The sequence below is a fragment of the Paralichthys olivaceus genome, chromosome 12, assembly GCF_024713975.1.
Source record: "Paralichthys olivaceus isolate ysfri-2021 chromosome 12, ASM2471397v2, whole genome shotgun sequence".
Classification (NCBI taxonomy): Eukaryota; Metazoa; Chordata; class Actinopteri; order Pleuronectiformes; family Paralichthyidae; genus Paralichthys; species Paralichthys olivaceus.
The window spans coordinates 12,761,386-12,777,378 of record NC_091104.1 but is presented as its reverse complement, the minus strand read 5'-3'; the positions used below and the strand labels follow the sequence as shown (position 1 = coordinate 12,777,378).

At 41.5% G+C, this 15,993-nt stretch overlaps 2 protein-coding genes across 2 annotated transcripts; one reads left to right on the top strand and one right to left on the bottom strand.

Annotated features, from left to right (window-relative positions):
• The first annotated feature begins 233 nt into the window (after nt 1-233).
• Nucleotides 234-1,636, top strand: dio3a (iodothyronine deiodinase 3a). The gene has a single exon (XM_020084813.2). The coding sequence runs from the start codon at nt 312-314 to the stop codon at nt 1,095-1,097; it is 786 nt and encodes a 261-aa protein (XP_019940372.1). The 5' UTR covers nt 234-311; the 3' UTR covers nt 1,098-1,636.
• Nucleotides 1,637-5,864: 4,228 nt separating this feature from the next.
• LOC109627988 (protein delta homolog 1) lies at nt 5,865-15,619 on the bottom strand. Its single transcript, XM_020084831.2, has 6 exons — nt 15,408-15,619; nt 14,930-15,010; nt 14,687-14,747; nt 14,122-14,252; nt 13,213-13,354; nt 5,865-8,277 (listed from the first exon to the last, which is right to left on the bottom strand). The coding sequence occupies exons 2-6, from the start codon at nt 14,979-14,981 to the stop codon at nt 7,491-7,493; spliced, it is 1,173 nt and encodes a 390-aa protein (XP_019940390.2). The 5' UTR covers nt 14,982-15,010; nt 15,408-15,619; the 3' UTR covers nt 5,865-7,490.
• Nucleotides 15,620-15,993: the final 374 nt, after the last annotated feature.

Genomic DNA, 15,993 nt, shown 5'->3' with positions numbered 1-15,993 from the left:
CCATCATGAGAGTATAGTTTTAAAAAGTACAAATTTAACAGGGTCCTTGTTTAAAAAAAAACCTCATACCCGGCAGAGTCTAAACGACGCACTGCTGTGGCGCACCCTCGGCTTTTGGCTGTGACTCAAGAGCTGTGGAGTTGACAGAAGGTAATCCCCACCATGTGAGGCCTCGGCCCCAGTTTGGAGGCGGGGTGTGATTCATTCAAATCTGCCGGTGCTATAAAAAGAGGGGAAGTTGCAAGTAACCCAACTTAAACCCACAAGATCGTGCGCAGCGCAAGACCACTCGGGTTGTCAGTGTGGTGATAATGAATACTATCAAAGCTATTAAAAATGCCATAGTCTGCCTGGTGCTGCTGCCCCGGTTCCTGGTGGCAGCGGTCATGTTTTGGCTGCTTGACTTTATTTGCATTAGGAAAAGGGTTTTCTTCAGGATGAAGGAGCAGGAGGGCGATGCCATTGATCCTCCTCTCTGCATATCCGACTCCAATCGCCTGTTCAGCCTGGAGTCCCTCAAAGCCGTGTGGCACGGCCACAAGCTGGACTTTCTGAAGGCGGCGCACCTCGGACACGGAGCGCCCAACACCGAAGTTGTTCAGCTGCAGGATCAGCGGCGCAGCCGGATTCTCGATTACGCGAAGGACAAGAGACCGCTCATCCTCAACTTTGGCAGCTGCACCTGACCACCGTTCATGGCGCGTCTCAAGGCTTTCCAGGGAGTTGTGCAACAGAACGGAGACATCGCAGACTCTTTAGTTGTGTACATTGAGGAAGCGCACCCCTCCGATGGCTGGATGAGCACCGACGCGCCCTATCAGATCCCCAGGCACCGGTGTCTGGAGGACCGGCTGAACGCGGCGCAGCTGATGCGCCTGGAGGTGCCCGGCTGCCCGGTGGTCGTCGACAGCATGGAGAACTCATCCAATGCCGCGTATGGAGCTTATTTCGACAGACTTTATATTCTACAGGAGGGAAAGATAGTTTACCAGGGCGGGAGAGGACCTGAGGGCTACCGGATCTCAGAGCTCAGAGACTGGCTGGATCAATACAGAGGGAGGCTGGAGAAATCCAGTAATCTAGTTATTCATGTGTAGATTCATTTCCATCATTCCACAGATGCTGTGAGAAAACAGAAAGAAACAATGCTGCAGAATTTTCAGTATTATAACTCCAGATAGATAGACTGTCTCTTCATTAATGGTTTATTAAGTGTATTTATTTTTTATATGATTGGATCAAAGTAATTTGTTTAACATTGTCGGATGTACTAATGTAGGCTCCTTCATGTCGTGTTGGACACATGCATCCTGTTAGGATCCATTCAGAAAAAAAGCTTTGTTTAGACAATTTGTTTGTCTGTGAACAAAAGTATTTGTGTGTCAAAAGTTCTGTTTTTATTTCTTCTCCGTGTGTAAATGCGCCTTCATTGAATCCTCGGGATGGTGAGTCTTGCGCATCACTGTGCTCCTCAGTACTGTTGTGAAGTTCGGTTTTTAAACGGGCTGAGTCCAGAGAACCGATACTGATGTTTTTCATACTGGAGATCACAGTGAAGCTGCTGCTCTCAACTGTTTTGTACATATTGTTACGTTTTATGGATATATTTTTCATACAATAAAAAGCTTTGATCTACTCCAGCTTTTTTTTTTTTAATTTTTCATATAAAATATTCCCATTTTTATTGTCTGCGTGCAAGGGAGCTGCTGTGTTCTTTATTTTGTTGTTGTAATAAGAGCAATGCAGTGTATAGATTTCACAGTCTCATACATGTAGCAGAGGAACAGGGTGAATGTTTAATTTCCTGAACAGTAAAGGACAACTGACCTCCCCTGGGTTCCTGCAGAAAAATCCCCTTTTCAAATGCAGCATCTGAAATTTGTGCATGAAGCAGAACATATGAAATAACTTTAAAAATGAGAAATCCTCACTGAACCTTCAAACATATCAAAAGTATCGGGAAAACTTCAATTATAGCAATATTCTAACGCTGATTTGTGGCAAAATGAACATATTTTCAAAGGGAAGAGCAACAGAAATCTTTTTTTTCAACAGTATTGTCTTTTCATGTGACACAGTTTATTCTACTCAATGTCTTTTTCATTCACTGAGGTTTGTCTGAAACAAAAAATCTGGTTTGGTCCCTGCAATCAGGCTGAAGTGTGTCGTATCTAATTAGTGGTCAGCCTCTTTTAAAACTGTATAGATGGTGATTATAGGTCTCCGGTTAATGCTGCAGCGAAGAAGCCGCGCTTTGTTCACCACAGCCCCTTCCTAAGCCTTTGACCTCCTACAATTAAGTGAGGATAATCACACTTGATCCTATTATGCTGAGTGATATATCCACCTATAAGGGTCTAAACACACAAATGTTTTCACAGCTTAGCGCTCCAAGTGTTACGAGTGGAGGCGTTTAACTGTGTTCAGAATTCCCATGGAAACGAATGCATGTAACTGCAGTGATTTAATGCTGACCGATCGCTCCCATGAGACTTCATTATATCTGAAATCATACAATCAATACCATGAGTCACAACCCTCAGATAGGAGTCATGACACAGTGAAGACGCAGCAGGGAAGCAGCGCCTCAGAAACCAGATATGTGACACAAACACCGACACAACCTGTGTGTGGACCAACATCTCATCAGATGTTTTGGTCCCCCCCGCCTCCACATATGACATTATTCATGGTCGAGTCTGGTGCAGTTTACCCCCACCAAGGAGGCACATTCACAAATGGGGCATAAATCAGTGTAGACACAACACCACAGGGTTTTAAGACTCTCAAAGGATGCTCACTGTTAGTAAAGTGTTGGGTTTTTTCTTTTACCAGGAAAAACGCTGGGTATGAATCACAGCCTCGTCTGCTGCAAACTGGATGTCACGTGATGTCTGTAATGTTGGAAGGGAGAAGCTTCTCAGGTTTGGGTTGAAAAGGATCTCATCCTTCCAGTGTTCAATCCCTGATTGTCAGGAAATCTTATCTTCTGCTGCAGGTTCACACTCAACATTGGTGCTCGGTGAGGTAACATAACAGTATGTTTGAATAATGTTTAATAGCACAGCAATATAGAGTTATGACTTTAAACCTATGTCATTAATCACCTAGTCAGTCCATAAAAAGTATTTTGATTATCAATTCGTCTTTCAGTCGTCAATTATCAAGCAAAAATACCAAACATCTGATTCATCTTCTCAAATCTCATTATTCTTATTGATACACTGCATTTTGATGTTTCACTTTTGGTTGCTCAGGTAAGACCACCTCACCTTGTGTTTCACTATTTTCACTATGTTCTGATTATTTGTGTAATGATAACCATCTAAATGTAGATCAAAGTCAGTTGCTGGCCTAAGTGAGTCCATTTAAGAAAAGAAAGCAGAAATTCATGATGCACCACAAACCTATATGCATTTTGAGATATTTTCTTCAAATAAACTCTAATTTTCTGTATATTAAAAGTTAAATTATCTCTGTTATACTCAGACCAGGCTCTAACTGTATTCATATAAACAGGAAAAAGGAAAGAAGATTGCTTTGATGGACCTGATCATAAACAACAGATCTGCAGAATGCAATTGGTCACAAGGCAAAAAGACAGGGAACCAGTAAGAGAGTGTTGAAGTACATTGTCATCAGAGCTGTCTGGGTTTCACAGTGAGCTCATCTGGAACACATTAAACACATTGAACATATTGAACACACGAGCGCAGAGTGTTTGCTGTGTGTGGAGCTGACAGATTGACCGAGTGGTACCTGCCTCTGTGAAATGTTGTGAAACTTCCAGTTTGTCCAGTGTGCACCCCTGAAACCAAACCCTGACTGGAACATTTTGGATCTGGATTCTTTCCATATGTGATTTTCCATGGATATTAGGTCTCATCCGTCAGTGGTGAGGCGCACAGGAACTAAGGGTTAAAGGGTCTCAGGCTTCGGGGAGAGATTTCACTCTTTTTTTTTTCCTGATTATGTTTTATGACTCGAAGGGAACTCAATGGGTCTGCTGAGGTGTATTTTTTTATAGCTTCTCTGGTCAGCTTTGAAGGTGAGGGCCCTTTCCCTCCTCAGGGCCATAACTCCGCAAATGAATATCTAGTGGTGGGAACCCTGGGGCCTCAGCACAAAGTGAAACCTCATTTAGTTAATTTAAAAACTATGCAAACAATCATCTTTTTACTGGTATAAACAAACATAAGAAGACATTTTGAAAACCATGGACATTTTTTCCTGGAATTGAGAGAACTGTAGGTGTTCATCTGACAAAAGTTATTCAAAAACCTTTATTTGAAGTTCTGATTTAACCCTGAAATGAAGCTTTTAATGCCCAGTTACAGCATTTAGAAAAAGACTAATACATGCACTACCCATGCTGATTAAATACTAATACGCAGTCTAACATTGTAACTCCTTCTACCTATGTAACTGATCCCTGTTGTGCCGAGCTCCTCGACCACCAGAGATTTTTAAGGCTGCTTTTGAAGGTCAGGGACTTGCAGTAACGCAGCAGGAGTCCCAGAGACGTTTTCCAATAATGTTCAGTCTGGAGTGAGAAATGGTTTTATGTAGTGTGGCAGAAAACAAAAAAACCCACTAAAATGTCACTCGAACGCTGAACTGAAATAGCCCAGCAACTGATCCTCATCTCCTGTTACAGTTTTTGCATCATTGTACATAAGGAAAGCAGCAAAATTGGAAATGAGGAAATTGTTATCACATCAATTCAATTCAGCTGTTCCTCTCATACGTTATAATATCATATTTTTTTAACACATGATACTTGTAGAAAATAATAATCTGGAATTTGAATACAGCCTCTAGAAACCACAGTTGCTGCAATTGTGTGTGAAAACAGTCAATTAGTCACAATTAACTTCAAAATCCAGTGTTTCCACAGAAGTGACACATCACACCACAGCATTTCCTCCATCCTCTGTTGGATGGATGACACCTCGTGGTCACACTGAGCGATGACATGCATTTTCTAGACTTTTTAAATCGAGCCTGAAGCACAGCGGGCAGAAACCTACCTGCTGCAGCACTGCTCTCTGTTGGCTTCTTTGGAGAGTGACATGAAAGCAGAAGAGCTGACTCACTCGCTTCTGCTTTAAATAACATCGGTGAGATGCAGTTTATGGCAAACTGTGTTTTAAATGTAAAGGTTTCAGATTAAAGCACACACAAATAAAACCTCAAAAACTGTAGTTATTTCAATCAACAGCACTAAATTTGAATCTGGTCAATAGGCGATTTGCACAAAAACAAAAAAGTGACTGATATGAGTCATTAGTGCTTTAGTGTGGTACATATTTATCCTACAACAGCAGCCAGAGGAAACAAATATTCATGTTTTAAAGCCCCTGTGTTCCTGTTATCCACCCACACAGATGTTCTCACTGACGTTGCCTCATGGAGCTTCTTCTCAGGACAGCGTGGGTGCGTACAAACCAAACTCGATTAACATCCTCCTCAGCATTCTCTTGGTTTTGTTGCGCTCGACAGGACAAGACAAGTTAAAGGGGCCGTCACATCACAGTTCTGCTCAACAGTAGTGTGTTCTAACCACCTGACATCACCACAGATATCATCTGTCTTTCTCCATAGAGATGTTTGTGTGCTGCAGTTCTGTCGATGCACCGCAGATAACTCGCACCACAAGGTGGAGACAGAGACTGTTGTCCGAATCTGTATCTTCCACTTGGGGACAGTGGATGTGTAAACCTCAGATGTGTTAGCAGAACCAAATATCAGATTTTGTATTTTGTGTGGAGACAGCAGCAGAAGGAGATCAGTTTAAATCTGGTGGTCTTTAAGATGTTGATATCAATCAAAAACAAGACTAAAGTCACCTTCACAAAAGGGAATAGTTTTGTTATATATATATTTATTAAAAACGTAGAATAAACATCATACAATATTTGGCACAACAAGAATCGCAGACTTGGAAAAAATACAAAAAGGTTCTGCACAGTCTCCGCCCTCTGTAGAAATGCCACCTGTAAATGTTTTTTTGACCTAAGTCTTTTGATGCACAGTCCACAGGTTGATGAGCACAATGAAAAACACAACCTGAAATGTAACTCTGATGTTAACAGCACAAGATAAACAAAGCTCACCACATTATTTACAGTATCTGCTTGCAGGCTGAATGTGAGCTGAACATATGCCTCACAAATCCTCATATCACAGTACTGAATATTTTACAGTTTGAAAAGTGTGACACTTGTTTAACGACATATTTACTGGGTAACAGATGCATGGTGGTTTATCTGTGAAACTCTCAATCTCTAAGTAAGAAACAGTGTTGGAAAAATCTTACTAGAGCTGATGAAGAGATGAAGGCGTGAAGACGTTCATAGCAGGGATACAAACAGATTAATTAAGACAGGAAGTGGCATTTCTCCAGGAGCTGTGAAATATCTAATAAAACGATATCAACAATTCTTGCAATATCATCAATAGCAATATAACAAAAGGTCACTATATTTATGGATATATTGCTTTGTGCAAGCACAATGAGGAGGTATAACACATACTTCATCTGCCTCAGATTTGTAAAATGTTTTAAAGTGTTGGTCATTCTCTGCTCATAAAGAGTTTAAACCAAAACCTTCAAAATTCTTTGAACTTAAAATAAATAATAGGAAATTATTTTATAATTTTGGCCATATTGCTCAGTCCTACAAATAATCCATGTCTTTAACATCTACGTATATCCCTTTAAAACCAATATCTAAAGTGATGCATCTACAAAGCAAATTCAATAGTATATGGGGAATGACTTCCAGGTACATAAATACAGCAACACTGTTATTAGTGAGTTATTACATTCAGTATTTGAAAGTCAAGCTGTTTTTGGTGGAATGTAGTAATACACGTTTTTATTACACATATCTACAAACTCACTATGTGTATTAATGAAATGGAAAATTCACAGTATGTTGTATGGAGATTTGTTAGGACTGCAGGACATTTTAATTATTCAAATTGATTGTGGTTTTCTCAACTTGTGATTTTATCTCAGAAATAACAGAAAAAATTACATAAGTTCAGTCAAATATCCTACAGCCTATTGTGGTGTATTTTAAAGTCCAATACCAAAAGACATTCAGTTTCATCATCATAGCAGCAAATGTTTCACATTTTCACAAAAGACTGAAATTATTCATATATAATCAAAATAGTTGCCAGTTAATTTTCTGGAGGTCTACTCTGATCAATCATTGCAGCTCTAGAAATGGTAATAAAATCTGACCTTTCATTTGTGAACAAATGAAAAATCATTGGTATCATTACTTAGTTTAATTTGAAATACTGAAAGAAGTGTCATCCAGTTTACTTCCAACTCTACCTGTACATTCAGTTATATTCCACTGTCGTCCAGAATCTCTAACCTTACAAACACGACTGTACAGCATATTTCCTTTGTTGTTATTTTAACACATTCATATTAAGCTCCTTCCAGAGGGAGCAGGGAACAGACAATTCAATCAAATGGATGTGTAGTGTCTCCCAAAGCTTGTGAGTCTAATCTTCTCCGGCAGGATGATGTTCACTGAGTGCTCCGGCTCTTCCTGATTACCGCCGTTGTCCCTCAGCAGGTGTTCCCTTTGCTGCCGAACAAGCTGGTTGTACTTGGCGTTAGCCAGCCACGTCTCGCAGCGGCCAAAAAACACGATGCCCGTGGTACCCAGGATGACCAGGCAGGTGAGCAGGGCCAGTATGCCGAAGCAAATGAGCTGACCCTGGGTGACGAGCACACCGGGGGAGTGGACGGTCTCCTTCAGGGTGATCTTAAGCAGGTCTCTCTCAGGCGGTCTGAGGAGCCTGTGGAAGGCGTGAGCAGGAAGGGAGTAATGCTGCGGGGTCAGTGCAAACGCCTTGTGGTCCGCAGGCCTGGCAGGCTTAGGCTTAGGCTTGGCTTTCGGTCTGTGCTGCAGGGAACATGTGGGACCTGTAAACCGTTTCTGGCAAACACACCGGAAGGTTCCGTCAGGCTGACCAACACATGTGCTGCCGTTGGCACAGGGCTGGCCGGCGCAGGGCGACAGGCTGCTGGTGTTGTTACACGTAAAGCCGGTGAAGCCGTGCGGACAGAGACAGGTGAAGGCCAGGCCGTGATTTGTACAGTTGCCACCATTAAGGCAGGGGTTAGGCTGGCAGCTGTCAACGCTGATCTCGCAGAAGTCTCCGGAAAATCCAGGGGGACATAAACAGGAAGTGGAGGCTGCTGAACCGCTGGTGTCTGTACACGTGCCTCCGTTTTGACAAGGAGAGCTGAAGGACAGAGCAGCACAATATGAATGTACAACAGGGTTTTAGTAGTTTTAAATACAACTTTAAAACTGAGAATTTTACACTGTGGTCGTAAAGCATCCATGAAATGGGTTTGATCCTATTTTACAGTTAGATTTGAAAAAGAAGATGTTAGGGACGGAAGTCCTTAATTTGTGATTTGTGGGGTCCCCCAGGGGAGTTTCCTGAAGCCATTATTTTTTAAAGTGATCTTTTTTTAATGTGCCCAATCGATAATAACGATCAATAATGTGACCTCCATGAGAATCATGAATATATAACTATGGTGGTTTTGATTTATAGGGATGACTCTTACCGTCATTTAGGAAAAACTGAGGACAAAATGTATGGATTACTAAACAAGCTCAGGAAATATTGAGTTGTTAAATATGGCAGGTCAGGCTGTAATTGCACAAAAAGCTCCTGTTAATTATTCAGATTAATTTTTAGATTTCAGCGGTCACTGGTGGCCTTGGCTCACACACTTCATTTGTCAGGACTAGATTCATGCTCAGGAAGGCAGCCCTGCCACAGTAGATAGTGCAACATTAATATTTGTCGGGGACCAAGTTCAATCACACTGATTGCGGTGCCACGGTCTGCTTACACAGATCCCCAAAACTTATCAACATCAGAAGTCAGTATATTTATATTTCTGCTCTGTAAATATTGCAGTTCCTGGATAGTTTCCTGAGTGCTATGGGTAAAGTTTCACACTCAGGCCGGTACACTGCTGTTTTACAAAACAGGATCATTACAGCAACATTAGACTGAGACAGGTTTTATATTATGGTAAAGAAGTAGGTGCCAATAACATATGCCAAACATGTTTGTTTATTATTTCTCTAATAAGACCATGATGGAAATAATCGTTCAGCTTTCATCTGTTTTTACACGTGACTGTTGTACGTCATGTTTGCAGCATTGACTATATATAAGCCACCTGGTGGCTGGCTGCAGTATAGTCATAGACCCTGTCTTCTCCATGTTAGTGGATGGGACATGGGCCAATCTAAAAAACTAAAATACACGTCAAATAATCAAGAGCACCATCCATCATTATATACTATGGTCTGCAGTCTTATATCTTATATCATATATTTGATAGATAATACATATATTATCATACTTCCACTGGGTCACAGTAATTGAATTTAACATTAATAAGATTGAGTAAATGCTGAGGACAATTCTTAATTATTGTATTTTAAGCTTATATTCTTAATTCTTTCACATTTTCTGAATGGGCGGATGCTTTTATCCAAAGGGATTTTAAACTAAAGGACAACACTAAAGCTTCAGTACAGTAGGAGACCATGAAGATATGCGTGATAAAAATGTAGAAATAAAAAGTAAATGCCCATTTGAAACTGGAAAAGTGTTGTGCCTGACAAATTACTAACTACTAACAAACAATCAATGAATCCTCTGTTTGAGCTTTAGAACAATTCATTATTCTGGTATTGATTGTTTTCACGTCACCCAGATCTAATGAAAAACACTACAGCTCATTTTCTGCATATTCAAAATCTCTACCGGTAAAATGAATAATAATAATGATACAACTATTCTGATCTTTGCCTCTGTACCTGCAGCTGGTGATCAATGCGTCCAAGCGAGTGAGTGCACTGATAAAACCAATCAATGTCTCTAATAGTAGCTGATGTAATTATTCAACTTCTTCACTTCCTGTCTGATTAGAAGTCTAAAGACTGATATTATATTTTGTAGACGTCTCTGTTGGCTGATTGAGGAGCTGATTATAAAACCTTGAGCAGGCATTTTATTTAGGGTAGATCAAGTCCACTGGCGTACGAGTGAAGCTCCAGTCATCTCATCGTTGAAATAATAAGACTCAAAAGATCATATTTTTTTTCTGTGAGAGAGGAGATCTGTCAGTTCACTGACACTAAGCTGAAGGCTATTGAATTTTAGGTGTGTCGTTCAAGTCAATAACAAGGCTGCCTGACAGAACGAACATGGTGGGGGTGCGGTGTCTGGAGGGGCTGTGTCAGCTCGCTGCGTCTCCAGAGTCTTTCATATTCATCTGATGGGTAGAAGGAGGATCGCTTCATGGAGCAGCCCTGTCTGTAATCCAGTGGTGGGATTTGTTGTGGACATTTAGTCAATATTGAATCTAATCCGACAGCAAAAAGAAATCCAGATGATTCATTGGTCCTTTTTGAATTTCATTCAATACTGATACCAGCATCGGACATGCGGATATCGGACATTGGCGAGTATACCGATCCAATTCCATGTCTTTAAAGTATATTAGTTTTATCCAGATAAAACTGCAATTTTCTGTTCCTGGAAGTCACTTATTCTTTGCCACAGACCAGCAGCAGCCACTGTCAAGAGCTGTTTTGAGAGTGGCAAAAAGAAGTGATATCTAGTAGTGTACAGTTCCCAAGAGCTCGTTAGAATGTCAACGATTCTGCAATATTTCATGCCGGAGAGTCCAACAAGTAAAATAGTGGTTTCTGCTGTATGCAAGACTTGAGATTCATGGGATGGCACTAGTGTTTCCATTTACAACACTATCAATGAGCTATACACCAATAACAGCAATCATCCCTTCAATACAGGGTTAGTAGCATACGCCTTTTTTAAATAAGTTATTATTTTAAATGCACTGTTTAATGTGTGCAAATTCCAGGTATAGGTATTTGAAAGGGATAAGTTGGTATTAAAAAACATCTCTTTTTTATTAACTGTATTTTCATGCTCGAGCTGTGTGCCAATTCTAGCGAGACACTTTGAAGGAGGCGGCCCGTGACGGTGGGTCCTTTCAGATGTTCCTGAAGGCCTCACTGAGCCTGTGCCCCAGCCCTCCAGATGAGGACAGAGCTACTGGTGCGTTCAGGTTTTCACCATCATCTCATGAAGTCAAACATGGCGGGAAATGCCAACAGACAGGCGTGGTTTCCCTGGGAAAAATTAAATTGCGGTCTCCTGATTACAGATTGTTTTACATTATGTGCTTCAACCCTTCAATTCCACCCCACAGTGTAGAAATGGCTCATGATGATTACCAGTTAATGGTGACTTCAGTTTATCTCTGACGCTGGTAACACATCCAGGCTCTTAACACACATCAACAGTGTTATTTATTCCTTCAATCGTTTCCATCCTCCTCTGACATTTTACAATAATTGGTTCTGTTCATGTGATATATTTGTCAGTAAGTGATGAGCACTTGAAGGCAAATTCACAAGGACTACCTGAATGTATGATTAAACTACTGCCTAGGGGGCAGTGGATTGTGGGATATGTGAAGCACACATCAATCGTGTCCTACAAATCCCGACAAAGGACGTTTGATTTTCTTGTCATATACTTTATAGAGGAGAGTTTAAAAATGTGTCAGCCTTGTTGAGTGATTCAGTTTTGAAATCTTGACGTTCAGAGCATGCTTCCTCTGAACCGGTACGCAGCTTACAATGCTGCCCGGGTACACAGCGCTGGCTGCAATATAAAGGTGTCTGCTTGTCAACAATGAGGAGCACAAGAAACACGGCTCCCGCTGTATTTGTGACAAGAGGAAGCTGGGGAATGAATTTTCTGAAATTCATTCTTTCCACATCAGAGGATTCCTGTGCTCGGCGTGAAAGCAAAAAAATGTAAGCCTAGCACAAATCTTGTGTTTGTTTTGGGGGATGTAAGCACAGTTATGTCCCGTTCTGTTATAGCATCGTTTGCTACGGTATGTTTTACTGGTATAAAGAAAATATTGGCCTAAACATGCAGGAAGGTATTGTACATTTTATTGTAGGTTTCTACAGTAAACATATCTATTCTAACCACTTAAAATGGAGGTACCAACATACAGTTTGCTACAACTTTACTGCTTCGACTCCCTCTAAACGCTCTTTTGTCAGCACACATTAAGTCACTAAGACTCAGTACCGGCTCAGTGGACACCAGTTAATAACTCACTGGTGAGCATTAGTGGAGCATTAAGCAACTGAAGAGGAAGAGATTTCCCTCTGGAGTTCGTAGGAGAGTGAATATTAGATTTTCATTTTCCAGGTGGACAACATCACGACTCCTAATAAGTGCCAAAGTTGATTTGTAACTGCAGCTATTTTAATATGCTACCTCTATTAGAGCCCATTATTATCATCAGATGATGCTGGGTAACGGACAATATTTTGGGGCCTCCAGTTTAGACAGTTGAGCCATAAAGTCAAACGTCTTCTGTTCACCGTACAGTCCAACGAGTTCCAGGTTTCTCCACAAATCACAAACAGCGAATGTTTTTGTATGTGTTTTAGGTCCAGACGACATTTTGGCTCATCTCTCACTCTCATTGTGATGAAGAATTGTTACATATTATATCTTAAAGTTAATTCCAAGTTGCAGCAGGTGCTTGGATCTGATTTATATACATTGTAGGTGTAGATTTTATTGCTGTTCTCCACAGCATACACCGTGTTCTTCTTTGCCTTATTGGATTTCATAGAGACGTCAGTCGTAAAAATGAAAGTTGACTTTCTGACCATGATTAATGAGCCGAAGCTCCATTCAAGCTTCGTTCGCAGCCCTGGAAACTTGCCAGTTGTTCATTTTTAGTATGTTTTTTTAGTATGTGCGTGTTTGTGGGGGAGCTGTATCAAAGCCAGTGTTTCTCTTTGTCTAAAAAATACACAAACAACACACTGCCTATAACAAGTCACAACAGACTGTCTCATTTGTGCAAACCATTATTTCTCCCTCTAACTGCCGACCCTAACCAGCACACTAGTCACAGTGTGGGTGGTTTCGATTGGCTGCCCCGATGATACAGAGAGAGCTGACATAAATTGTACCATGTATTGATTATTGCTCCTAATGATGAAAAAGGAATTTAGGCTGTAAAGCCACTGATTTATTTTCTTAGCTTACAATATAAATGCAGATTAAAGATGCTGGTACCTGTTTGTCAGGCACGCTCCTCTCTTCAGGTGGCAGTTTTCTCCAGCGTAGCTGTGTGGACAGATGCACAGGTATCCGCCCTCTCCCGTCTCTATGCAGGTGGCATTACTGACACAAGGCCTGGATGAGCACAGGCGCGTATCTGTTGTTAAAGAAAAAAAAAGAAGCATGCTGTTTTTGGACCTTTCTTGTCTCTCTCTTGATGTGTGACTCTGTGTCTCTCTGCCTGTTTTTCCTCCCCCTCCTTTGTTTGCACTTTCTCACTCACACTCCCCCACCGCAGCATACTGTCACCAGAAGCAAAACCGAGAACATAACCATCGACATTTACACAGGCGAGCAGCTTATATGCTCCAACAGAATAAGAGATGCACAGAGAGGGAAGATAAGTAGGTGAATCTGAGCCACAAGCCAAAAAAAACCTTCCTCTTTCTTTCTGTCCTCCTTTGATTGAGAGGCAGCAAAACATTTCCATTCAATAATATTAACTGTAGATATTATAGGACTTATTACTCAAGTGCTACATTTAAATAGAGGCATCTACAGAAATGTGACTTTTGGAAAGCTTTAACATTTACATTCTCTCTGCCACAACACAAACCATTTGAGGTTTATTAAAATGTGTCTTCCTTAATTGGGAAGCAGGGGATGGCATTTTATAATGAGGATTATTTTGTGGCTGCAGCTTTCATTGTCCTAGATTCCTCCATCCTTTTTTCATCCTCCACTCTAACTTTCTCCATCTAAAAATAGAATGAAACCGTGTTACCCAGACTTCATTTGGTTGTGTGTGTGTGTGTGTGTCTTTGTTCCTGAGGCTCTGTGACTCACCCTCGCCACTGGTTTTGTCAGCGAGCGTTTAGAGGCAGACACAGATAGGAGTGCGTCTGAGAGCTTAATGACACTCACCTTGGTCACACAGGCTGCCCACCCAGCCCTCCTCACACAGGCACTGCCATGCCCTCTTGCATGTGCCGTGCAGACAGCCGGGGAACGGCAGGCACCGGTCACATTTGTCTCCTTGCCAGCCCGGTTTGCACCTGAAGGAGAGGAAAAGGGAACAATCCAAACCTATTAATACACCACGCACAGATCTTCTCAGGTGTGTGGCTGTCCCTGCTGTGGCTGCCTCCACAGCAAAGGTGAAACTGAACATTATCTTCCATTAAACAGTAATTGCTTAAATTCTTTTCCAATCATTTTGGCTCAGGAGTGCATAGCAGTAACCAAAAACACTTGATGTGTAACCAGAAGTATTTGAGCTGTATGTTAGGATAACAATGCTTTTTACTGTTCAAACAGATGTCTGATTTGGCATTTTGCACAATAGGAGGGCCAAACAGATCCAGAAAAGGCAGGGGGATCCAGCTGGCTGGATTGTTATTGCATTTCTCAGACATTAACAGCTCCAGCAATGTATGGAAAAGAGGCTCCATCGTCCACACAGGAATCTGAGGCGGTTTTGTAGTCATACCTGCACTTCCCCGGCTTCTCACAAAACCCATTTTCTGCGTTGCACCCTCTGCAATCCCAACCTGTGAGAGAGACAGAGAGACCGGGAATCAAAAATCAAAAAACAGCCAAAACTCAGAGCAATGAAATATTCATCTGTTATAGTTTCCTTCCGGGCAGAGAGTAAATCTCTTCAAAGGGAGAGTTAGTTTTTCAGATGTCTTCGTCGGTGCAATGATAAAAAAAAAAAAAAAACTCTGATTACCTTTGGCGATGCCTGTCACGGCCAGAATTAAGACCACCGCTGTGAGATGCATCGTGATTCCCAGCAAAGACCCTCTTTATCCTGCAACACACAAAGCGAGTAAAGTCGATAAAAAGGTGCGCTCAGTGTCTGCACGTAACTCTAAAGTTAATGGGACGAAAACAGCATCACAATGAGGATGGAGAAAGGTGCTTCCCAGATATGACACATTCTCTAAGGTGCATGGGGACGAAGACAAACATCTGTGAAATGATAACGTTATCAGAATGAAAACCACGCTGCAAGGTAAATCACTGTAATATTAGTGTCTATGGGAATATAATAGAATTGGCGCACCTGAGCCATATGCGTATGCCATTACGCACGGCCATAGAGTAAAAAACTAAGCCCTTATTCTCAAAATTACCAGAATGTTTGATTCAAAACATAATTAACTTAAATGATCTCGAGGCTTCTTCTGGAAAAAAATAGACCTTACCTTATGTGGCACCGGTGCTGTGTGTCCCAGCGTCTGCGCTCATATTAGATGCATTTGGATTGTTGTGTTAATCCGAGCGACGTGTCATGTAAGAGTGACTTCCAGGTGCGCCCGCGGTCCGGCTGCTGCTGCTGCTGCAGGTGGACCTGGAGGTTTGGACGGGACTGCAGCATCGAGCATCGTCCCAGTGCAACACGCTCCTCCCACCTGAGAGACAGAGAGGGAGAGAGTGAGCACCAAACTGAATGACCCCCCCGAGAGAGAGAGAGAGAGAGAGAGAGAGAGAGGGGGGCTGGATGGTACTGTACATTAACAAGCTACACCAGATCCCAGCAGGTCGTCCCAGCCTCAAACAGCTTGTTTCTGCCCATTCCCTCTGTCTGTGTCTCCTTCTCTCTTTCTTTTGCTTTTAATTCTTTATTCATGCATAATCATGTGTTTGTATGTACAAGTAAGTAGCTGTTGTTTTCAGTTAATGTAGTTCACCAAATTAAAAAAAAAACATTGTATCTCCCAATGTTAAAGTCAAGGTGTTCCTCCTTGATTTGAAGTTTGAAGAAAATTGATTTAGTAGTTTTTGTTTAAT

What these genes read in the sequence shown, in the direction of transcription:
- LOC109627988 (XM_020084831.2), bottom strand. Translation starts at nt 14,981, where the DNA reads ATGCATCTCACAGCGGTGGTCTTAATTCTGGCCGTGACAGGCATCGCC. An exon ending in GAGAAGCCGGGGAAGTGCAG is followed by an intron (nt 14,253 to 14,686) that starts GTATGACTACAA and finishes CCTCTCCTTCAG; the next exon opens with GTGCAAACCGGGCTGGCAAG. An exon ending in GGGCAGCCTGTGTGACCAAG is followed by an intron (nt 13,355 to 14,121) that starts GTGAGTGTCATT and finishes CTTTAACAACAG; the next exon opens with ATACGCGCCTGTGCTCATCC.